At 46.7% G+C, this 24,824-nt stretch overlaps 1 protein-coding gene across 1 annotated transcript in view; it reads left to right on the top strand.

The window, feature by feature from the left end:
- Positions 1 to 1,438: 1,438 nt before the first annotated feature.
- LOC122938963 (zinc finger CCCH domain-containing protein 3-like) overlaps positions 1,439 to 24,824 on the top strand; it is a 34,870-nt gene continuing 11,484 nt past the window's right edge. The window contains exons 1-6 of the mRNA XM_044294856.1: positions 1,439 to 1,591; positions 5,144 to 5,222; positions 5,873 to 6,028; positions 8,620 to 8,689; positions 16,986 to 17,117; positions 24,595 to 24,770. Coding sequence (XP_044150791.1) covers positions 1,516 to 1,591; positions 5,144 to 5,222; positions 5,873 to 6,028; positions 8,620 to 8,689; positions 16,986 to 17,117; positions 24,595 to 24,770 — 689 coding nt within the window. The 5' untranslated portion in view covers positions 1,439 to 1,515. The remainder of the gene's footprint in view (positions 1,592 to 5,143; positions 5,223 to 5,872; positions 6,029 to 8,619; positions 8,690 to 16,985; positions 17,118 to 24,594; positions 24,771 to 24,824) is intronic.

Raw genomic sequence — 24,824 nt, 5'->3', positions numbered from 1 at the left:
GCCTCCATCGAGCGACCTGCGTAAGTGACACGTGCCTCTCCGTCACAAAACGTTCTGTCGGGCGGTAAGAGGAATTGGGGGAGCCTCTCGCAGAATTAAAGGAGTCACAAACCGTCCATTGTTCATGCCATATAAAACCGCCCCGCGCTGCGATTCAGCGCCATCTGATCGTTCGCAGCCTCCATTTGTGTCGGTTAATTTTCCCCTGGCATGGGAAGGAAGCACAATGGAGATCAGCGTCTGCCGTAGTCAAGGTTATGGCGATAAATTCCTCCATTGCCACTTCGGCTTGCAGTAAATTGGCTGGAGGCTTTCGCGCCGCACAGACGGATAATTTGCTGCCGTATTTCAAATGGATTTAGAAATGAGTTTGAAAGGCCGGTTCATGGCTCCTATTAGCCGGGGCTGCGGGGACCCCGCGTTCCTGTCTGACTCCCTCATTACCAGAGCTTAATACTCTTCTTGTTCTCCGGCTGTAATGGAATGCTCCTGCGTGAGCAGCGGTCACACGGAAGAAGGAGAGAGCGCGCCGCCAGTGACAAGACAAGTGCGCAGAGGGCACATGTGTCCCCCGGGTCCTTGGCCCCAGCGATCACACCATTAATTTCTACCTTCACTTCTCATTTCCCTCAGTAATGCACAGGGTACGTGGAGCAGCCCCCGACGCTATAGTGACGGAGCAATGCTGTGTGACTGCCAGAAAGGAAGCAGGGGCTGATCATGGCCTGAACGTATCACCTGTGTCTCGTCCTCACGTGTAAAGCCTTTAGTATTCTCCTCTGAGGCCGTTCATGACTACGCCCGCCATTACTCAACTTTCCACACACCCTGAATAGTGTATAATCTGTATTACTATGTACAGATGTTTCACAGACTGTCAGAATTCACTGTAGTTCTCACAATATTGTTATTGTGTCTTGTGTGTTATCTGGAGCGCTGTGCTGTGTCTGGGTGTTATCTGGAGCGCTGTGCTGTGTCTGGGTGTTATCTGGAGCGCTGTGCTGTGTCTGGGTGTTATCTGGAGCGCTGTGCTGTGTCTGGGTGTTATCTGGAGCGCTGTGCTGTGTCTGGGTGTTATCTGGAGCGCTGTGCTGTGTCTGGGTGTTATCTGGAGCGCTGTGCTGTGTCTGGGTGTTATCTGGAGCGCTGTGCTGTGTCTGGGTGTTATCTGGAGCGCTGTGCTGTGTCTGTTATCTGGAGCGCTGTGCTGTGTCTGGGTGTTATCTGGAGCGCTGTGCTGTGTCTGTGTGTTATCTGGAGCGCTGTGCTGTGTCTGGGTGTTATCTGGAGCGCTGTGCTGTGTCTGTGTGTTATCTGGAGCGCTGTGCTGTGTCTGTGTGTTATCTGGAGCGCTGTGCTGTGTCTGTGTTTTCCCACATGGTATTGTATTATTCAGCTTATTAACTTCCGTGGATGTTTTTTTTATTTCTCAGGCTAATTTTGTTAAACCGTCTGCGACAAAATCAGACTCAGCAACGATGGAGGAGTCGTGGTCTGTGCTTTATTGGTGGCGTCATGTACAGAGTCTCTGCTAATAAGCTGTCTAAAACATGGAGCCCCGGAAGTGGTAGCAAGCTGACCCCGAAGACTGGTGAGTTACGTATAACTCAGTATTATAACTACTATAATATTGCCCCTATGTACAAGAATATAAGTACTATAATACTGCCGCCTATGTACAAGAATATGCCTACTATAATACTGCCCCTATGTACAAGAATATAACTACTATAATACTGCCCCTATGTACAAGAATATAACTACCATAATACTGCTCCTATGTACAAGAATATTACTACTATAATACTGCTCCTATGTACAAGAATATAACTACTATAATACTGCTCCTATGTACAAGGATATAACTACTATAATACTGCTCCTATGTACAAGAATATAACTACTATAATACTGCCTCCTATGTACAAGAATATAACTACTATAATACTGCCCCTATGTACAAGAATATAGCTACTATAATACTGCTCCTATGTACAAGAATATAACTACTATAATACTGCCCCCATGTACAAGAATATAACTGCTATAATACTGCTCCTATGTACAAGAATATAACTACTATAATACTGACTCCTATATACAAGAATATAACTACTATAATACTGCTTCTATGTACAAGAATATAACTACTATAATACTGCTTCTATGTACAAGAATATAACTACTATAATACTGCTCCTATGTACAAGAATATAACTACTATAATACTGCTCCTATGTACAAGAATATAACTACTATAATACTGCTCCTATGTACAGGAATATAACTACTATAATACTGCTCCTATGCACAAGAATATAACTACTATAATACTGCTCCTATGTACAAGAATATAACTACTATAATACTGCTCCTATGTACAAGAATATAACTACTATAATACTGCTCCTATGTACACGAATATAACTACTATAATACTGCTCCTATGTACAAGAATATAACTACTATAATACTGCTCCTATATACAAGAATATAACTACTATAATACTGCCTCCTAAGTACAAGAATATAACTACTATAATACTGCCTCCTATGTACAAGAATATAACTACTATACTACTGCTCCTATGTACAAGAATATAACTACTATAATACTGCTCCTATGTACAAGAATATAACTACTATACTACTGCTTCTATGTACAAGAATATAACTACTATAATACTGCTTCTATGTACAAGAATATAACTACTATAATACTGCTCCTATGTACAAGAATATAACTACTATAATACTGACTCCTATATACAAGAATATAACTACTATAATACTGCCTCCTATATACAAGAATATAACTACTATAATACTGCTCCTATGTACAAGAATATAACTACTATAATACTGCTCCTATGTACAAGAATATAACTACTATAATACTGCTCCTATGTGCAAGAATATAACTACTATAATACTGCTCCTATATACAAGACTATAACTACTATAATACTGCCTCCTATGTACAAGAATATAACTACTATAATACTGCTCCTATGTACAAGAATATAACTACTATAACACTGCCTCCTATGTACAAGAATATAACTACTATAATACTGCCTCCTATGTACAAGAATATAACTACTATAATACTGCTCCTATGTATAAGAATATAACTACTATAATACTGCTCCTATATACAAGACTATAACTACTATAATACTGCCTCCTATGTACAAGAATATAACTACTATAATACTGCCTCCTATGTACAAGAATATAACTGCTATAATACTGCCTCCTATGTACAAGAATATAACTGCTATAATACTGCTCCTATGTACAATAATATAACTACTATAATACCGTCATTATGTATGAGTTTTGGATGTGATGTAGGAGTATATGACATATGAGCAGTGAGGTCTCCTCCTGGCGGTGACGTTTGTCTCCTGGTTCTCTGTGGGCAGTGATTTCCTGCGGTGTTGTGCACACTTGTACGTGATGGTTGTGATTTTGCAGTGATGGTGGTCTCCCTCTTCCTGCGGGCAGCGCTCGCGCCTCCACCTTTGGCAGGCATGTCTACACACAGATGCCAGCGTTGCAGATTGCTCTCCCAGAGCCGGTGACGTTATTTGACAGGCAGGCAGGTGATGTCGTCTCCCGTGTTCCTAGCATGCCATCGTCTTCCTCGATACCACAACAGATGGGGCATCATCGTCCTCAGCCGGGCAAGTGACAGCTCCTGCCAGACGAGACGCCTCGGACACCCCATCAAATCTGACTCGCTCACTCTGTGAGACGACAGGCTGGCAGATGAGTGACTGCGACACACTCCCACCACCTGGCGAGATGCACGCTTGTCACTTTTACAGGAATTTTACACAACCCCCATCATGTTTATCGTCATCCTGTGCGCGTGCATTTTCTCCATAAATTGACAGTTTAACCCTCTGTGGCCTATACTGCTCCATCAGAGCCCTGAACCATATGGGACATTTATATTTTAGCTCTGTAGCGTGCGTCTCATTTATTGTAGTTAACCTTTTGTGTGAGTTTTGAGTATTGATGATGTCAGCAATCTGACTTGTTACTGTAGTGTTGTCACTAGATTAGGAGGAACCCGTGTGTTATGCTTTGTGGCTACCGGGCTGATGTTCCTCTCATGTCCCCTTGGTAGGTGTCTCAGGTACCGAGGCAAAACCAGCAAGAATATCTAATTTCCCCTCATTTTGGAAATGCTAAGCATAGAAATGTATCATGAGCGATGACCCCATGGAAAGGGCCAGCTGCTGTGAGGCCCATGTTGTTGGGGGCTTGAAGGTTATACCCACCCCGATATCTGTAACGCCCCAATTCACAATCACAACGGTGGTGGAATAAATCCGGAGCTGTAGTGGCCAGTGGATTATTCCACGGGTCCCCATTGTGTTTATTGCCCTGTGACCCTCTCTACCAGATTTTTGGAACTTGTGCCTGGGCACGTTTGGGCGTTTAGGAGCAGGCTACCCCCATCCTTCATCAGCGCTTCTTTTACATTTGCGTTCCCATAAAAACTTGTGCCAGGGAAAAGTGCTTGACCAATCGGATATTCCAAATGCTATTTTCCAGAGCAGCTGTGATGAGGAATGGTGTGTAGTAGATTTTACGTGTGCCGCCTAATGTGTGTCCTACTTTATCAGGGCAGTATGGGCACCTACAGAAGCCTGGAGTCTAGTTTTTACCATAAGTCCAATTTCTTGCTTTCTTTGCACAGATTATTCTGTAGATGTTTCAGAAATGTACACAAAATGCCTTTTCCACAGCATATAGTGAAAAACGATTCTTTTGGAGTCGATGTGGCACCCATTGCGGTCCCCCTTCCTCACCTGCTGCTTTCTTTATCTATGTCAGGCAGGAATCATCATTTATATGATTGTATTAGGTTTATCGTCATTAAAGTGGTTTTCAAGCAAAAACTCTCATCCCAGAAAAGTGTCTGATTGGCGTGAGGCTGATCATCGGGGCCCCCACCATCTTCGTGCTGTATTTCCATAGAGTTGTGTGGAGTTGTAGTGGACATGCACGACCAGCTCTCCATTCTTACCTAGATGTGGGTGTGCGGTGCGGTCATCTGCCGCCAGCAAACTGCTGACAACCTGTAGGTCAGTCTCAGATCGAAACATTTTTTTGCTTCTTGTTTCAGGCAAACTGGAGGTGAGCAGCACCAGTCCTGGCTCCATGTACCCCAGCCGGCCAGCCACGCCAAGCCGCTATATTGCAAGGTTTGTATGAAGTGGGAAACCTGCAGTGGAGAAACAGAGAATTTTTGTTGAAAATGGTAAAGCATTTTATAAAATTGTGCATGGGGCTCCCTGGCCAGGTTTCAAGAGACCCAGGGTGTAGTACTAGACTTTTGTATTAGACACAGCAGCTGTTTGAGAAGGACTAGGAGGTCATTTATTAAGGCCGGCGTCTTAGACTTGATCTTAATAGCCCCTTCAGCTGGCTGTGGATCCACTGAAGTTATGAAGAGGCACGGGCACTTTGGCGTATCCAGCGCCAGTCTAAATGTAAGCCAGCTTCCTGGGTGGCTTACGTTTAGGCCATATTCTACACCTAAAACGGGCATAGAAAATGATGAAGGCCCTCCCCTGCCAGGCCATCCCCTTCCATGCCACGCCCACTTTTTTTAGACCTGGCGTGAGCGGGGACGCCTAATATACGTGTATTTCTGGATAGTAAATGACCCCCTAGATCTCTGTGGGATTTCTGGCTTCATTTCATTCTCGGGATGTAAATAAAAATACTGACAGCAAGCAGAGATGTTGAAAAATAAAAATAAAATAAACTTGGGTCCAGGCTTCTCCCTTGATATATTTTGTTTCACGTCTGTGTCCTCCAGTCTGATGACCGTTCTTCTTCCTCCCCACAGTCGCGCCATCCAGCGGAGTCTGGCCATTATCCGTCACGCCCAGCAGAAAAAGGAGAAAAAGGAGTACTGCATGTACTACAACCGGTTCGGGAAATGTAACAGAGGCCAGAAGTGCCCCTATATCCATGACCCAGAGAAGGTGGCAGTGTGCACACGGTGAGTATGGTTGTGCTTAATCTGCCATGGTGTGGACCCCTCTTCACTCTAACGGGGATTAGTACAAATTATGTGCAAATTTTCTTAAAGGGGTTCTCTGGCACTCAAATCATAACTAGATGTTCAGATGACTTTTCAGAATAAGCTGGTATGTGTGTGTGCATGAGTGACGGCATTATATCTGCCCACTATATGACTTGAATCTGGAAGTGTTTGGTTTTCTCCTGTATAGCCTCCATCTCTAATTCTCAGTTGTCCCTGAGCTGGTGGGTGAAGACTCGCTTGTGTCCTGTCTGTCTATAGAGTACACATAGAGACAGCAGTATACTGAGCTGTATAGATATGAATAAAACTCTTGGGTGAGAGATACCACCATTATCTGTAATGATGTCTGCCTATTGAGTTTACATAGAGACAGCAGATTCTGCCCCCTATCTTTGTCACTCACTCACAATTACTCAAAAGCAGCACATTCAACATTATATAGCGGTATTGAGAAGTACAGATGTGAATAAAACACCATTATCTGTAATGATGTCTGCCCATGGAGTACACATAGAGACAACAGATTATGCCTACTCACTCACAATCCATCAGAAACAGCATATAGGTTATTATAGAGAAGTACTGAGCAGTTTAGATATAAATAAAGCATTTGTGGGTGAGATATAACACTATTAGCTGCAGTGATGTCTGCCCATAGAGTGCACCTAGAGCCAGTAGATTCTGCCCCCCCCCCCCCCTAACTTTCTGGCACTCACTCACAATCATTTGAAAGCAGCACATTGAACATTATAGAGAAGTAGTGAGCAGAATAGATGTGTATAAAGCACTTCAGTGAGATATAACACTATTAGCTGCAGTGATGTCGGGCCGTAGAGTACACCTAGAGACAGCAGATTCTGCCCCTAACTCTGTCACTCATTCCCAGTTACTCAGAAGCCGCATATAGGACATTATAGAGAAGTACAGAGCAGTATTGATGTGAATAAAGCACTTGGGATGAGATATAGCACTTACTATCAGATGCAGAGTTATATTTGTCTTGCTCTGCTGCTCACTGCTCTTCTCCATAGACTTCTATGGGATGATGTCATCTGATCGCTCAGTGAACTGACAGTCCGGCTCAAGACGCATTTATCGCAGAATGTTAGTTTAGTAACAGGGGGAAGAGGAGGAAAGGAGCTGAGAACTAGAGAACACGGCGAGTGTCTTCTATCTGTCTGTACTACTGAGTAGGGCCTCATACACACAGCCGTGTCCGTATTGCAGCCACAAACCACGGATCTGCAAAATACGGATACCTTCCGCATGCAATCCACATTCTCACTCCCATCACTAGAAATCGCTATTCGCCTCAAAATACGGATGCGGATCGGACACTGATGCAAAATATGGTTATGTAGAATGGAACAAAATAAATACGCAGATGGATCTGTACTTTGTACTGAGTGTTGGCAATCTGGTGGATCTGGAGGATCTGTCATCTCTGTGTTTGGTGACACTGTGGATACAGAGGATCTGTACTGTGTCTGCTGGCAATCTGGTGGATCTGAAGGATCTGTTATCTCTGTGTTTGGTGACACTGTGGATACAGAGGATCTGTACTGTGTCTGCTGGCAATCTGGTGGATCTGAAGGATCTGTTATCTCTGTGTTTGGTGATACAGAGGATCTGTACTGTGTCTGCTGGCAATCTGGTGGATCTGGAGGATCTGTCATCTGTGTTTGGTGATACTGTGGATACAGAGGATCTGTACTGTGTCTGCTGGCAATCTGGTGGATCTGAAGGATCTGTTATCTCTGTGTTTGGTGATACTGTGGATACAGAGGATCTGTACTGTGTCTGCTGGCAATCTGGTGGATCTGGAGGATCTGTCATCTCTGTGTTTGGTGATACTGTGGATACAGAGGATCTGTACTGTGTCTGCTGGCAATCTGGTGGATCTGAAGGATCTGTTATCTCTGTGTTGGTGATATGGTGGATTTGTTATGTTGCTATGGTAGATCTGGAGGATCTGTTTTCTATATACTGGGATTTGGTGGATCCAGAGGATCTGTACTCTACATTCTAGTAAGACGGTGGATCAAGTAGATATGTACTATATATGCTGGTAATTGAGTGGATCATGAGCATTTGTGCTGTATGTGCTGGTAATCTGATGGATCTGAAGGACCTCTACCCTGGGCTGGTAATCTGGTGGGTCCATTGGATCTCTACTCGATGTGCTAGCGGTCTAGTGGATCCGGAAGATCTATACCGTCTTCTAGTAATCTGGTGCATCCATTGGATCCGTACTATATTTGCTGTTAACATGATGGATCCGGTAGTTCTGTCTTTCTGCTGGTAACTCAGTGGATCGCAGGATCTGTTCTCTATGTGCTGGTAATCGGGTGGATCCAAAGAATCTGTCCTATATGTGCTGGTAATCTAGTAAATCCTGAGGATCTATACTGTATGCTGGTAATCTAGTAAATTTGAGGATCTGTACTTTAGGGGCTGGTAATCAGATGGATCCATCAGATCTGTACTCTCTATGATGGTAATCGGTGGATCTGGAGGATCTGTTCATTCTTCATTTTTTCTTTCAGGTTTCTCAGAGGAACATGTAAGAAGACGGACGGCAGCTGCCCCTTCTCACATCAGGTGTCTAAGGACAAGGTCAGTGACTCCCATCATCTCCCTGTAGCCCCGCCCCCAACACAAGGCAGCCAATCCTCAGGCTCTTAATACCCCCCGAACCTCACCCCAGTGTCGGCTCTGTGTTATTGATCGGTATCAGGTCTGTGTTATTGATCAGTCTCAGGTCTGTGTTATTGATCAGTCTCAGGTCTGTGTTATTGATCGGGATCAGGTCTGTGTTATTGATCGGTATCAGGTCTGTGTTATTGATCGGTATCAGGTCTGTGTTATTGATCGGTATCAGGTCTGTGTTATTGATCGGTATCAGGTCTGTGTTATTGATCGGTATCAGGTCTGTGTTATTGATCGGTATCAGGTCTGTGTTATTGATCGGGATCAGTCTCAGGTCTGTGTTATTGATCGGGATCGGGATCAGGTCTGTGTTATTGATCGGGATCAGGTCTGTGTTATTGATCGGGATCAGGTCTGTGTTATTGATCGGTATCAGGTCTGTGTTATTGATCGGTATCAGGTCTGTGTTATTGATCGGGATCAGTCTCAGGTCTGTGTTATTGATCGGGATCGGGATCAGGTCTGTGTTATTGATCGGGATCAGGTCTGTGTTATTGATCGGGATCAGGTCTGTGTTATTGATCGGGATCAGGTCTGTGTTATTGATCGGGATCAGGTCTGTGTTATTGATCGGGATCAGGTCTGTGTTATTGATCGGGATCAGGTCTGTGTTATTGATCGGGATCAGGTCTGTGTTATTGATCGGGATCAGGTCTGTGTTATTGATCGGGATCAGGTCTGTGTTATTGATCGGGATCAGGTCTGTGTTATTGATCGGGATCAGGTCTGTGTTATTGATCGGGATCAGGTCTGTGTTATTGATCGGGATCAGGTCTGTGTTATTGATCGGGATCAGGTCTGTGTTATTGATCGGGATCAGGTCTGTGTTATTGATCGGGATCAGGTCTGTGTTATTGATCGGGATCAGGTCTGTGTTTTTGATCGGGATCAGGTCTGTGTTATTGATCGGGATCAGGTCTGTGTTATTGATCGGGATCAGGTCTGTGTTATTGATCGGGATCAGGTCTGTGTTATTGATCGGGATCAGGTCTGTGTTATTGATCGGGATCAGGTCTGTGTTATTGATCGGGATCAGGTCTGTGTTATTGATCGGGATCAGGTCTGTGTTATTGATCGGGATCAGGTCTGTGTTTTTGATCGGGATCAGGTCTGTGTTTTTGATCGGGATCAGGTCTGTGTTTTTGATCGGGATCAGGTCTGTGTTTTTGATCGGGATCAGGTCTGTGTTTTTGATCGGGATCAGGTCTGTGTTTTTGATCGGGATCAGGTCTGTGTTTTTGATCGGGATCAGGTCTGTGTTTTTGATCGGGATCAGGTCTGTGTTATTGATCGGGATCAGGTCTGTGTTATTGATCGGGATCAGGTCTGTGTTATTGATCGGGATCAGGTCTGTGTTATTGATCGGGATCAGGTCTGTGTTATTGATCGGGATCAGGTCTGTGTTATTGATCGGGATCAGGTCTGTGTTATTGATCGGGATCAGGTCTGTGTTATTGATCGGGATCAGGTCTGTGTTATTGATCGGGATCAGGTCTGTGTTTTTGATCGGGATCAGGTCTGTGTTTTTGATCGGGATCAGGTCTGTGTTTTTGATCGGGATCAGGTCTGTGTTATTGATCGGGATCAGGTCTGTGTTATTGATCGGGATCAGTCTCAGGTCTGTGTTATTGATCGGGATCAGGTCTGTGTTATTGATCGGGATCAGGTCTGTGTTTTTGATCGGGATCAGGTCTGTGTTATTGATCGGGATCAGGTCTGTGTTTTTGATCAGTCTCAGGTCTGTGTTATTGATCAGTCTCTGATCTGTTATTGATCAGGATCAGTCTCTGGTCTGTTATTGATCAGGATCAGTCTCTGGTCTGTTATTGATCGGGATCAGTCTCAGGTCTGTTACTGATCAGTCTGAGGTCTGTGTTATTGATCGGGATCAGTCTCAGGTCTGTGTTATTGATCAGTCTCAGGTCTGTGTTATTGATCAGTCTCAGGTCTGTGTTATTGATCAGTCTCAGGTCTGTGTTATTGATCAGTCTCAGGTCTGTGTTATTGATCAGTCTCAGGTCTGTGTTATTGATCAGTCTCAGGTCTGTGTTATTGATCAGTCTCAGGTCTGTGTTATTGATCAGTCTCAGGTCTGTGTTATTGATCAGTCTCAGGTCTGTGTTATTGATCGGGATCAGTCTTAGATCTGTGATATTGATCGGGATCAGTCTTAGATCTGTGATATTGATCGGGATCAGTCTCAGGTCTGTTATATTGATCGGGATCAGTCTCAGGTCTTGTTCCTGCGTCACATTTTCATCGCCTCTCTCCGTGCAGGGATGAAGTATGGTTACGGCTTTGCTCTCTCACCCCTTGGTTATAATTTGATATAATGGAGACATTCTTTACAGCTGTGATATAGATCGGGCTCATTTCTGCAGCAGCTCACATCAGGTTGTGCTATTAATTTTAATGTTGGGAGTGTTGTGTGTGAACCGACTGGACGCGGGGGTTTAGCGAGCTGCGTAAATGTGTATGAATGTCTTGTGTTCTCCGGGGTTAGGGAAGAGCCTCGTCTCCCTCGCCGCCTCCACCTCTCGCGCTGCTGTTACAACAGCTTTTCCTCTTGAGGAACTTCTAACGATTCAGCATTTTTCTCCCTAATAAAAATAAGCAAAACAGAGATGTCTGCGGTGAGCAATTTGGAAAGGCTCGTCGACTTTCGGGTTCATTAGCCGGCTGCCTGCAAAGCCTATGTTCTCTCCCGGCTATCTAATGTGTGACATAACTCATTGCAATCTCCCTCTTCTCATGTAATTGGTAGGTATATCTCATACTCCATATGTTAGGAGCTGATTTATTCGCTGGCACTGAGGCCTTTTGGACGCCACATGTTCGTTCCCGGCTGCCTGCTTATCAGCGTTCCTGCCAGCAGCCATTTTTAATTCCTGCCACTTTGAGACGGTGGGAAATCTCTTACAGGAGCAAATATAGATATATCCGTATACAAACCTAGACGTCTAGAACAGGGCCTCATCTTCCTTTATGTTCACTGAAATTCCTTTAATCCGATTTTGCGGAAGTTCTAAGAATTGGACAAAGAGATGCAATATAACGGCATGGCGAAGCAATATAAGGTGACGGCGGCAGGTTCTGGGTCCACTTTGTGCCGCTGGAGTCTTATATACGGTTCTAGGACCGTCCAGTGCTCCAGAATGTCTTACCCTTCTTTGATCTTTAAGGCGTCCGCTTCTGTCAGGTTAGAAAAGGTCAGTGCGTCTGTCACATTCTGGGAAAGCTGGGTGACAACACACATGGCTGCCATCAGATCCAATATTGCATCTCATCCAGCTTTTCCAGACTTCTGAAGGGACACCATATGTTCCCATATTGTTACATAGGTAGACCAGGGCTACCCATCAGGACTATAGGAAAGCTGGGTAACCAGTATAGTTATTGCCTTCAAGAAGATCACAACTCCCATCATGCAATATAACTAGGCAGTTTTGCCTTTCAGGACTGTGGAAAAGCTGGGTTACAACCTGCACCCATGTCCATATTGGTCTTCACCCAAATAATAACGGGGTATATGGGACCCACCCACATTTCCTTCGCCTGGTTAGGGTTGAGATGTTGGAGGCCATTGACAAGCACCGGTCATGACCCCAGTGCTAAAGACTCCACACCACCCATGACGAGGCACAAGGCACAGAGCGCCTCGTTGCCACTTTGTGAGCGTTGCATTGAGGTACGTTTGAGTTCATGGTATAGGATGCATAGGATCCTTGTGTCCTGCAGCCCTGGAGAGAAGTTCTGTGCAGTCCCGGCCACCGCGGCGTTCTGCTGCACAAGGTGAAAGTCACCGCGCTGTCAGGTTTACTGCGCCAGAGAAAAATGTCCCCGGCTGATAGGCTCATCACCGGCTTTTATGAGTTTATTAGATGATTCCTGATCACGCTGTAACACCAGAAGGAGGCACTTTAAGAGGTCGTTTTGTCGCTGTTAATCCCTTCAATATTCAGGAGCCGCCTTTACGGCCCTCATTTGTACGGGATTTAAATATTGCATAAGAGAGGGGCGGGGGAGGGGCGGCCGGTGTGACCTTATTAATCCCTGATATTACAGGTAAGAGGGGAAAGAACTAGTTACATGCGTTATCTGCTGGATGGATTATTTCCTTCACGTGTCTTTATAGTAGTCATAGACAGTTACATGATCACTTTCTTACTACCCGCAGCCGCCACTAGAGGGCTGCGGCTGTAGTTATCTATCTGCAGTAATCTCCTGAGCTCCCTCTAGAGGTGGCTGTATATATCTGTATGTAGTAATCTCCTGAGCTCCCCCTAGTGGTGGCTGTATATATCTGTATGTAGTAATCTCATGAGCTCCCTCTAGTGGTGGCTGTATATATCTGTATGTAGTAATCTCCTGAGCTCCCTCTAGTGGTGGCTGTATATATCTGTATGTAGTAATCTCCTGAGCACCCTCTAGTGGTGGCTGTATATATCTGTATGTAGTAATCTCCTGAGCTCCCTCTAGTGGTGGCTGTATATATCTGTATGTAGTAATCTCCTGAGCTCCCTCTAGTGGTGACTGTATATATCTGTATGTAATAATCTCCTGAGCTCCCTCTAGAGGTGGCTGTATATATCTGTATGTAGTAATCTCCTGAGCTCCCTCTAGTGGTGGCTGTATATATCTGTATGTAGTAATCTCCTGAGCTCCCTCTAGAGGTGGCTGTATATATCTGTATGTAGTAAACTCCTGAGCTCCCTCTAGTGGTGGCTGTATATATCTGTATGTAGTAATCTACTATGCTCCCCCTAGTGGTGGCTGTATATATCTGTATGCAGTAATCTCCTGAGCTCCCTCTAGTGGTGGCTGTATATATCTGTATGCAGTAATCTCCTGAGCTCCCTCTAGTAGTGACTGTATATATCTGTATGCAGTAATCTCCTGAGCTCCCCTAGTGGTGGCTGTATATACCTGTATGTAGTAATCTCCTGAGCTCCCTCTAGTGGTGGCTGTATATATCTGTATACAGTACTCTCCTGAGCTCCCTCTAGTGGTGACTGTATATATCTGTATGTAATAATCTCCAGAGCTCCCTCTAGAGGTGGCTGTATATATCTGTATGTAGTAATCTCCTGAGCTCCCTCTAGTGGTGGCTGTATATATCTGTATGTAGTAATCTCCTGAGCTCCCTCTAGTGGTGGCTGTATATATCTGTATGTAGTAAACTCCTGAGCTCCCTCTAGTGGTGGCTGTATATATCTGTATGTAGTAATCTACTATGCTCCCCCTAGTGGTGGCTGTATATATCTGTATGCAGTAATCTCCTGAGCTCCCTCTAGTGGTGGCTGTATATATCTGTATGTAGTAATCTCCTGAGCTCCCTCTAGTGGTGGCTGTATATATCTGTATGTAGTAATCTCCTGAGCTCCCTCTAGTGGTGGCTGTATATATCTGTATGCAGTAATCTCCTGAGCTCCCTCTAGTAGTGACTGTATATATCTGTATGCAGTAATCTCCTGAGCTCCCCTAGTGGTGGCTGTATATACCTGTATGTAGTAATCTCCTGAGCTCCCTCTAGTGGTGTCTGTATATATCTGTATGCAGTAATCTCCTGAGCTCCCTCTAATGATGGCTGTATATATCTGTATGCAGTAATCTCCTGAGCTCCCTCTAGTGGTGGCTGTATATATCTGTATGTAGTAATCTCCTGAGCACCCTCTAGTGGTGGCTGTATATATCTGTATGTAGTAATCTCCTGAGCTCCCTCTAGTGGTGGCTGTATATATCTGTATGTAGTAATCTCCTGAGCTCCCTCTAGTGGTGACTGTATATATCTGTATGTAATAATCTCCTGAGCTCCCTCTAGAGGTGGCTGTATATATCTGTATGTAGTAATCTCCTGAGCTCCCTCTAGTGGTGGCTGTATATATCTGTATGTAGTAATCTCCTGAGCTCCCTCTAGAGGTGGCTGTATATATCTGTATGTAGTAAACTCCTGAGCTCCCTCTAGTGGTGGCTGTATATATCTGTATGTAGTAATCTACTATGCTCCCCCTAGTGGTGGCTGTATATATCTGTATGCAGTAATCTCCTGAGCTCCCTCTAGTGGTGGCTGTATATATCTGTATGCAGTAATCTCCTGAGCTCCCTCTAGTAGTGACTGTATATATCTGTATGCAGTAATCTCCTGAGCTCCCCTAGTGGTGGCTGTATATACCTGTATGTAGTAATCTCCTGAGCTCCCTCTAGTGGTGGCTGTATATATCTGTATACAGTACTCTCCTGAGCTCCCTCTAGTGGTGACTGTATATATCTGTATGTAATAATCTCCTGAGCTCCCTCTAGAGGTGGCTGTATATATCTGTATGTAGTAATCTCCTGAGCTCCCTCTAGTGGTGGCTGTATATATCTGTATGTAGTAATCTCCTGAGCTCCCTCTAGTGGTGGCTGTATATATCTGTATGTAGTAAACTCCTGAGCTCCCTCTAGTGGTGGCTGTATATATCTGTATGTAGTAATCTACTATGCTCCCCCTAGTGGTGGCTGTATATATCTGTATGCAGTAATCTCCTGAGCTCCCTCTAGTGGTGGCTGTATATATCTGTATGTAGTAATCTCCTGAGCTCCCTCTAGTGGTGGCTGTATATATCTGTATGTAGTAATCTCCTGAGCTCCCTCTAGTGGTGGCTGTATATATCTGTATGCAGTAATCTCCTGAGCTCCCTCTAGTAGTGACTGTATATATCTGTATGCAGTAATCTCCTGAGCTCCCCTAGTGGTGGCTGTATATACCTGTATGTAGTAATCTCCTGAGCTCCCTCTAGTGGTGTCTGTATATATCTGTATGCAGTAATCTCCTGAGCTCCCTCTAATGATGGCTGTATATATCTGTATGCAGTAATCTCCTGAGCTCCCTCTAGTGGTGGCTGTATATATCTGTATGTAGTAATCTCCTGAGCTCCCTCTAGTGGTGGCTGTATATATCTGTATGCAGTAATCTCCTGAGCTCCCTCTAGTGGTGGCTGTATATATCTGTATGCAGTAATCTCCTGAGCTCCCTCTAGTGGTGGCTGTATATATCTGTATGCAGTAATCTCCTGAGCTCCCTCTAGTGGTGGCTGTATATATCTGTATGCAGCAATCTCCTGAGCTCCCCCTAGTGGTGGCTGTATATATCTGTATGTAGTAATCTCCTGAGCTCCCTCTAGTGGTGGCTGTATATATCTGTATGCAGTAATCTCCTGAGCTCCCTCTAGTGGTGACTGTATATATCTGTATGTAGTAATCTCCTGAGCTCCCTCTAGTGGTGGCTGTATATATCTGTATGTAGTAATCTCCTGAGCTCCCTCTAGTGGTGGCTGTATATATCTGTATGTAGTAATCTCCTGAGCTCCCTCTAGTGGTGGCTGTATATATCTGTATGTAGTAATCTCCTGAGCTCCCTCTAGTGGTGGCTGTATATATCTGTATGTAGTAATCTCCTGAGCTCCCTCTAGTGGTGGCTGTAGATAACTGTATGCAGTAATCTCCTGAGCTCCCTCTAGTGGTGGGTGTATATATCTGTATGTAGTAATCTCCTGAGCTCCCTCTAGTGGTGGCTGTAGATAACTGTATGCAGTAATCTCCTGAGCTCCCTCTAGTGGTGGCTGTATATATCTGTATGTAGTAATCTCCTGAGCTCCCTCTAGTGGTGGCTGTATGTAGTAATCTCCTGAGCTCCCTCTAGTGGTGGCTGTATATATCTGTATGTAGTAATCTCCTGAGCTCCCTCTAGTGGTGGCTGTATATATCTGTATGCAGTAATCTCCTGAGCTCCCTCTAGTGGTGGCTGTATATATCTGTATGTAGTAATCTCCTGAGCTCCCTCTAGTGGTGGCTGTATATATCTGTATGCAGTAATCTCCTGAGCTCCCTCTAGTGGTGGCTGTATATATCTGTATGCAGTAATCTCCTGAGCTCCCTCTAGTGGTGGCTGTATATATCTGTATGCAGTAATCTACTGAGCTCCCTCTAGTGGTGTCTGCAAGTAACAGCTTTTCGCATGTAACTTATCTATACAGGGGATCTGGAGCTCTGTATCAGAGAAATGACGCTAGCACAGAATTTTGTTCCTGAAAACAACATGGCGTTAAAGTTTGTTTCCTCCCAGTACAATGACCCTTCTCACTATGGTGATACTGGTGATGGGTGGGATGGATGTAACTATTCCTGTATCTTATACGTCTGCCTCCTCTTCCTCTCTCCGCAGATGCCGGTGTGCTCGTACTTCCTGAAGGGAATCTGCCGCAATAACGACTGCCCGTACAGCCACGTCTACGTCTCCCGGAAAGCCGAGGTCTGCCAGGACTTTCTCAAAGGATACTGCCCCATGGGAGCAAAGGTGAGGACTGTGACGTGTCCAGAACCCAGTGCTGACAGATGTAGGGCTCCATTCACATACAGCTCGTCGTTATGAATGTAGCCGCACACATCGCTATTTTCGTCACTGAACCATCAGAAACCATGACAGTCGGTGGGATCCGTCAGGAGTCGCTGGGATCGGCGGTGTGACGAATCCGGCTCAGCAGCTTGAGTCTGCATTTTGTCCATTCTAGATTGATCAGAGGTTTGTTACAGTGTATCAGTGCAGGTAAAAGTTATCAGCTCTGGAGCCCAGGCCCTTTACCTTACAGCAGACATGTCCAAACTGCGGCCCTCCAGCTGTTGCAAAACTACAACTCCCAGCATGCCTGGATAGATTACAGCTATTAGGGCATGCTGGGAGTTGTAGTTTTGCGACAGCTGGAGGGCCGCAGTTTGGACATGCCTGCCTTACAGGATTACCTTCACTGAATACGATTGTAACAAACACTCAGCTGGGAATAATATTAGGTCTGTAGGTTGTGGATGGAAACAAAAATGTTTCCATTCACTGACCGCAAGTAGGGTTATTTTTTAAATGACTGAACCTTTCATTATACATAGAGTGTCAGAGACAAGTTTTACTAAGCAATCAGCCCTGGAAACGTCTTATTCCTGGGAAAGCTGGGTGACAACCAGTATGGCTGCCTGCACCGCGCCCGTAGTGAGACGCTTACCAGAGCCGGAAATACAAGGGCACATATACCAGTCAGGACTCCGTTCTCTCCAGACGCCACCATGTAACGCTCTGCCGCAGAGACTTCAAAGTGACAGATGTCGGGTGATCCTCATATACATGGCCACACCGGCGGGGATCACTAGGCACGCTGCAGCACTCCCCTGTATGGGAGAGACTGTTCATGAATAAAATGATAAAAATGAAGTAATGACTGACACGGGTAAGAATATTTACAAGCCCGGCTCATTTTATTTCTGGCTCAATAAGACGCCGGTCATTGGTTTCAGGCGTTCTCTCTGCCGCCTTGCTGATTTTTGGGACAGAATGATTTTGCATTCTGTACACAAGTCACATCCAGAGCTGCAGAGAGCAGTGCATTGCGGGAGCTAAGGTAACCGTTGCACAGGTAGAGCTGTTCATATCCCTCCAGGTTAGAGTATCGTTTTCGAAGGGCAACCAGATAAATTGTGAAAGCTGCTTTGGATGCGACTGGAGAAACCGACATGATACTGCAGCAAGGCCACGTTCGCACCGTGGCATTTTCTCGTGGCCCTCGGCGCGCGCTCTATTCATCTCCGTCCTATTGCCTTGTTATTAACACGATGCAGAAATTTTTAGCGGCAGATTTAAAATTCACGTCGGCGTGCGGCTCGGCCCCTTTAAATAAGTCACATATTGACTCCTATCAAGGCCTGAGCGGCGGCCATATTGCTGGTCACCCAGCTTTCCCAGAAACAGATGATAACAGCCTGATGGATTGCTTTACCAGGGGCTTTTCCGATGGGGGGAGTAGTGCTCAGTAAGTGGTAGGATGTCATGCCGGGGGGGTCAGCACAGGGTTTGAGTTCGCAGATAGGAGCTGTTACGCAGGACAGTGGCAGCCCCTCCCCCCGCCGCCGGTCGCCACCGCTCTCCGCGCACGCAATTACTTCTAAAATATTCCAATTTAAATGAAAATATAAAAGATATTTAGAATATTTATGCTATTAGCGAAACTGCTTAGCGCGTCTCTTTTCAGAGTGTCAGAAAAGCATTGCGGTCAGGATGATGGATAGAGCGCCGTAATTGTGTGCGATGAGACTGCTGACTAGGACGGATGCCGCCGCTCTGCCCAAGGCCGGGCCTGGAAGGGGTTAACCCTATTCTCCCAAATAATAGAGGAAAGTGCTGAGTGCGGAGCTTTGCGCTGCTTGTTTGTTTGTGGCGTGTTTTTTTTTTTCCACCTCTCCCCGTTTTGCAGATCTTTGCGCCGCTCCTGAAACGGACCCTGGAGAGACGGCCGTATCCGAGATGTCAACCTGGCGTTATAAACCAACGGCTTGTTAGAAGTGCGCGCCCTCCGGGGTGTGAATAATATAGCAAGCGATAATATAAAAGCCCAGGCATGGGGGGGGGGGGGGGGGGGGCAGCGGCGGTTCATGCAGAATCCTGTAAGCCTACGTGTAGGGGGGTCAGTGACCGCAACGACTTCTCGCAGGGAAAATAATGGCTGTCATGTGACTGTCGCCAGCGGTGGGATCCATTGACTGTCTTGGGGACCGTTGGGTTTCTGTCATGGGATCTCTCAGTTTACAGCCGCGCTTTTTATGGAACGCAGGTGTGAACGAGGCCCTTGAATTCTCCGGACACGGCTCCGGTAACCGCACCCTGATCGCTGACTGTTTTCGTTCCCTTTTCATCTTTTGGAAAAAAATAAAATAAATATATAGAATATGTATAGGTGACCCCGAAAATGGCCGCATGTGGCAGGGTAAAGGTCAGCGGTAACAGGACCCCCAGGACTTTGTGGGGATGTGTAGGGATAAATCATTTGCGTAGCCGGAGGATTCTTCACTAAGTGACAAATGTCACAGCGAGCCGTGTACTAATAGAGAGGGAAACCGGATCCGCCCGCGTCACCAGCCGGTGATGAATGACGGGCCCGGCGCTCAGCTGCTCCCTGCTCGGGGGAGGAGGGCCCATTAGCGCTGCGGCACTGAGACAGTTAATGGCTCCCATTTTGCCTGTGATTTTAGTACCCCCCCCTTCCCCAGTGCAGGGACTGGGATTTACTTTTCTACTTTTCATTTTGTAACATTGGCAGTGCAGGGGTTAATGGGTCAGCGTATCCTCCCCGAGTCACCGGATGTGGTTTCCTTTATCCTCCCCCTGATGCTGGAGAGCGAAGGGGTCGTCCAGGTTTAGACCAACGTGGCTGATTTCTTCCAAAAACACCCCGACCCCTGTCCATGGGGCAGATCCACAATACCGCACACAACCTGTGGACTGGGGGGGTGCTGTGTTTGGAGGAAAGCAGCCATATTTTACTGGTCCTGGACCAACCCCTTTATAGGGCTTTCTGTTGGGTAGAAGCGGAATTAGCGTTGGCTCCAGTTCAGTAGAGGAAGGGTTAATGTTAGTCTATGTTCAGTAGAGGAAGGGTTAATATTAAGCCGGATTTACACGCCCCGAATATCGTTCCAGATAATCTGCCCGTCTGACGGTGCCGCAGCTCACCCGATGATCGAGCGGATAGGTGATCAATATCAGAGCGGCGGGATCCGACACCCGGCACCCCCGCCGATCAGGTCAGCGCAGACGTCCCTCCACTATTGACCTGCTCGCCGTCACCATCGCAGAGGTGATCGGCGTAATTACTAAGTATGGCGTCCCCATTCACGTCCACGGGACGGCTCCTTCCTATTTCACTACATAGAAGTGAACGGAGACGCCATACTTGTAATCGCGCCGATCACCCCTGCGATGGCGAGGAGGAAAGCGATGAAGGCTGCGCTGACATGGAGCACGGCCTTCGCTTCAACCAGCGCCGATCTGACATTGACCTGTGCTGAGGATTAAAATCCCAGAGAACCCTTTAATCCCTGTTCAGTAGAGGAAGGGTTAATGTTGAGGAGCAGGTTCCTTCCTGACAGTCGGCTGCTCGTTAAGTGGAGGTGAAGCTCTGTATTTCCATGCAGCGATCGCCTCCACAGTGTGAGGACGAGGGGTCGCTGCTGCTGTCAACTGTCATTGCTCCCGGGCAGCAGAGGCTGTTTAGAGTGCAAGCTCTGCTACCCAGGAACAATGATCGAAGTGTGCGCACTGACCATCGTTTCACCCGATGAACGAACGTTTCTCTCATTCATCGGATGGTCTGCGGCGCCTTCAGACGGGCAGCCTTCATCCTGATATTCGGGCCATGTAAATCCAGCTTTAGGGAATGTGGCCCATGCCCGTATTTCAGCCCAAAAACAGCAGGTCCGCAATATACGGGCTCTGGCCGTGTGCGCTCCGGATCATTCACTGGGTCTGCGGGATACGGAGTGGTGTGGGGGCCCGGAGCGGAAGCCTACAGGTGCACTACGGAGCGCTTCCGTGGGATGTTGGTCCGTGCCTCTGCACCGCAAGACAATACAACATGTTCTATTTTTATGTGGTGCGGACTAAATCTTGCAGATTACGGATCCAGTCAACTGAATGGGTCCGCATCCGTAAATGGTGGGCACATGGACGGCGCCCGTGTATTGCAGACTGTTATTTGCAGTCTACAGCACAGGCATTGGACGCACACATTCATGTTCCTGAGCCCTTTTTACCTTTGGACCCATGTTTTATAGATAAAGGGTTAATGTTGGCCCTTGTGTTCGGTAGAGGAAGGGTTAATGTTGGCCCCATGCCCGTAGTGAAAGGGTTATTGTTGGCCCCATGTCCAGTAGAGGAAGGGTTAATTTTGGCCCCGTGTCCGGTAGAGGAAGGTTTAATTTTGGCCCCATGCCCGGTAGAGGAAGGGATAATCTTGGCCCCGTGTCCGGTAGAGGAAGGGTTAATTTTGGCCCCATGCCCGGTAGAGGAAGGGTTAATGTTGGCCCCGTGTCCGGTAGAGGAAGGGTTAATGTTGGCCCGTGTCTGGTAGAGAAAGGGTTAATGTTGGCCCCATGCCCGGTAAAGGAAGGGTTAATGTTGGCCCCGTGTCCGGTAGAGGAAGGGTTATTGCTGGCCCTGTGTCCGGTAGAGGAAGGGTTAATGTTGGCCCCATGTGCGGTAGAGGAAGGGTTAATGTTGGCCCCGTGTCCGGTAGAGGAAGGGTTAATGTTGGCCCGTGTCCGGTAGAGAAAGGGTTAATGTTGGCCCCATGCCCGGTAAAGGAAGGGTTAATCTTGGCCCCGTGTCCGGTAGAGGAAGGGTTATTGTTGGCCCCCGTGTCCGGTAGAAGAAGGGTTATTGTTGGCCCCCGTGTCCGGTAGAAGAAGGGTTATTGTTGGCCCCCGTGTCCGGTAGAAGAAGGGTTAATCTTGGCCCCGTACCCGGTAGAGGAAGGGTTAATCTTGGCCCCGTGTCCGGTAGAGGAAGGGTTAATGTTGGCCCCGTGTCCGGTAGAGAAAGGGTTATTGCTGGCCCTGTGTCCGGTAGAGGAAGGGTTAATGTTGGCCCCGTATCTGGTAGAGGAAGGGTTAATGTTGGCCCCATGTGCGGTATGGGTTCACATACTTAATATAAAACGCAGGAACTTATTCCTGGCACAGAGGTGGAGAGGAGCTTACAATCTAGGGGAAGGGTTAGCTGAGGCCTCTGTTCGGTAGGTGAAGGGTTAATGGCTGGCTGCGGTGCCCGGGGCCCTCTCTGTTTTTGCAGCCCAACCTGCCGATTGGCGGGGATCCCGCAGTGTGTATAATTAGTTGCCCCCGACAGGTGGGAGGCATCGAGTGACCCTGAGGAATGAGGCCCCCGACAAATGAGCGCCCGCCACTCCTTCCTTCACCTCATGTGACATGTCCGCGGCAGCAGCAGCACCCTGCAACCCTCCTGCTGCCAGCTGTGCCCCCCATAGGACTCCTCTCATTAACCCTTTCCCGGCCCGTAACCTCTCCTGTACTGCTGGCGCCAGCTGCTGCTTTAACCCTTTTCACTCCTGTGGTTTCACTTGCCTCTTTAACCCTTTCACTGTTTTCCCATCTGACATAAGTAGGTAGAATATGATCCTACCCCAAATAATGGGCGTGTTGGCCTAAATGGCTCTGTGGGCATGCTGAGGGTTGTAGTTCCATAGCAGCTGGACTGCACTGCCCAGGTAGAGGTGAGGCCAGCGCTGACCAAGGCAACCAATCAAATCCTTGCTCTGAATATTAGGATTTGATTCATTCACATCAGATCGTCAGGATAAGTAATATATGTGCACAGTGACTGCACCAGCAGAATAGTGAGTGCAGCTCTGGAGTATAATACAGGATGTAACTCAGGATCAGTACAGGATAAGTAATGTATGTACACAGTGACTGCACCAGCAGAATAGTGAGTACAGCTCTGGAGTATAATACAGGAGGTAACTCAGGATCAGTACAGGATAAGTAATGTATGTACACAGTGACTGCACCAGCAGAATAGTGAGCGCAGCTCTGGAGTATAATACAGGATGTAACTCAGGATCAGTACAGGATAAGCAATGTATGTACACAGTGACTCCACCAGCAGAATAGTGAGTGCAGCTCTGCAGTATAATACAGGATGTAACTCAGGATCAGTACAGGATAAGTAATGTATGTACACAGTGACTGCACCAGCAGAATAGTGAGTGCAGCTCTGGAGTATAATACAGGATGTAACCCAGGATCAGTACAGGATAAGTAATGTATGTACACAGTGACTGCACCAGCAGAATAGTGAGTGCAGCTCTGGAGTATAATACAGGATGTAACCCAGGATCAGTACAGGATAAGTAATGTATGTGCACAGTGACTGCACCAGCAGAATAGTGAGTGCAGCTCTGGAGTATAATACAGGATGTAACTCAGGATCAGTACAGGATAAGTAATGTATGTACACAGCGACTCCACCAGCAGAATAGGGAGTGCAGCTCTGGAGTATAATACAGGATGTAACTCCGGATAAGTACAAGATAAGTAATGTATGTACACAGCGACTCCACCGGCAGAATAGTGAGTGCAGCTCTGGAGTATAATACAGGATGTAACTCAGGATCAGTACAGGATAAGTAATGTAATGTATGTACACAGTGACTGCACCAGCAGAATAGTGAGTGCAGCTCTGGAGTATAATACAGGATGTAACTCAGCAGATGACATAAGTATACGTCTTCAAGCTGAACAATCCTGTGTCTATATTGTATGATGCACATAATGTGAATTCCAGGTTGCAGAACAGTGATAATGTTTTATTTCATAAAAAGCCGAGGAACCTTTTTGCCTCCTGCGTCACCTTGCCCCCCTCCATTGCCTTTCTGCCCCCATAGTGCCCTCTGCACAGCAGTGCTAACACAGCGCTGCACCCAGATCTGCTGCTTGCATTCCCATCCTGCAATGGTTTGTGGTTGCATGCGATCCTCTCTTTACATGGCAGCGGTGTGTCCTGCAGAGCTCACAATCTGATGCTGGGGAGGTATGTCTATACATGATCATAGTTGGCCGAGAGGCGAGCACCCCCTGCACCGTTCATGAGGACATCTGCCAAAAGCCCTTTCTCCGTGCTTGGCGTGCGCAGCCCCTGACTAAGCTGATCCGTGTCTTACGCTAATGAAATCATTAAAATGTTATCAATCAGATGTGAAGCCCCCCCCCCCCCCCCCCCCCTGCTGAGACCCCGGGGACTGATCAGAGAGCACTGGTCTGTAACCAGCCGCTCTACTACTACTACTCCCAGCATGACAACCCTAATCCTCCACCACCCTGGGAGCTGGGGTTGTCGTCCTGCTGCTGTTACCTATGGGATATTAGACCCAGGGACTTGCTGTCAGGGGTCGTGAAGAATTGGGTGGTCTTCATGCTTGTCTCCCCTCTTCCTGCAGTGTAAGAAGAAGCACACCCTGCTGTGTCCGGACTACGCCCGCGATGGCAAATGCCCTCAGGGTACAAAATGTAAGCTGCAGCACCGCCAGAGAAAGAAACGGATCGACACAACGGCGCAATCGGAGCAGATGCCAACCAGCGCCAAGCATCGCCGGAGGTCGCTGGACCAGGCTGGGTAAGAGATAGATGTAATGCTAGAATGCCCCCCACCCCAATACAAAACAATGAC

Source organism: Bufo gargarizans, chromosome 5, assembly GCF_014858855.1.
Source record: "Bufo gargarizans isolate SCDJY-AF-19 chromosome 5, ASM1485885v1, whole genome shotgun sequence".
NCBI classification, from domain to species: Eukaryota; Metazoa; Chordata; class Amphibia; order Anura; family Bufonidae; genus Bufo; species Bufo gargarizans.
The sequence above is the reverse complement of the archived record's forward strand: the minus strand, read 5'-3'. Positions and strand labels throughout refer to the sequence as shown.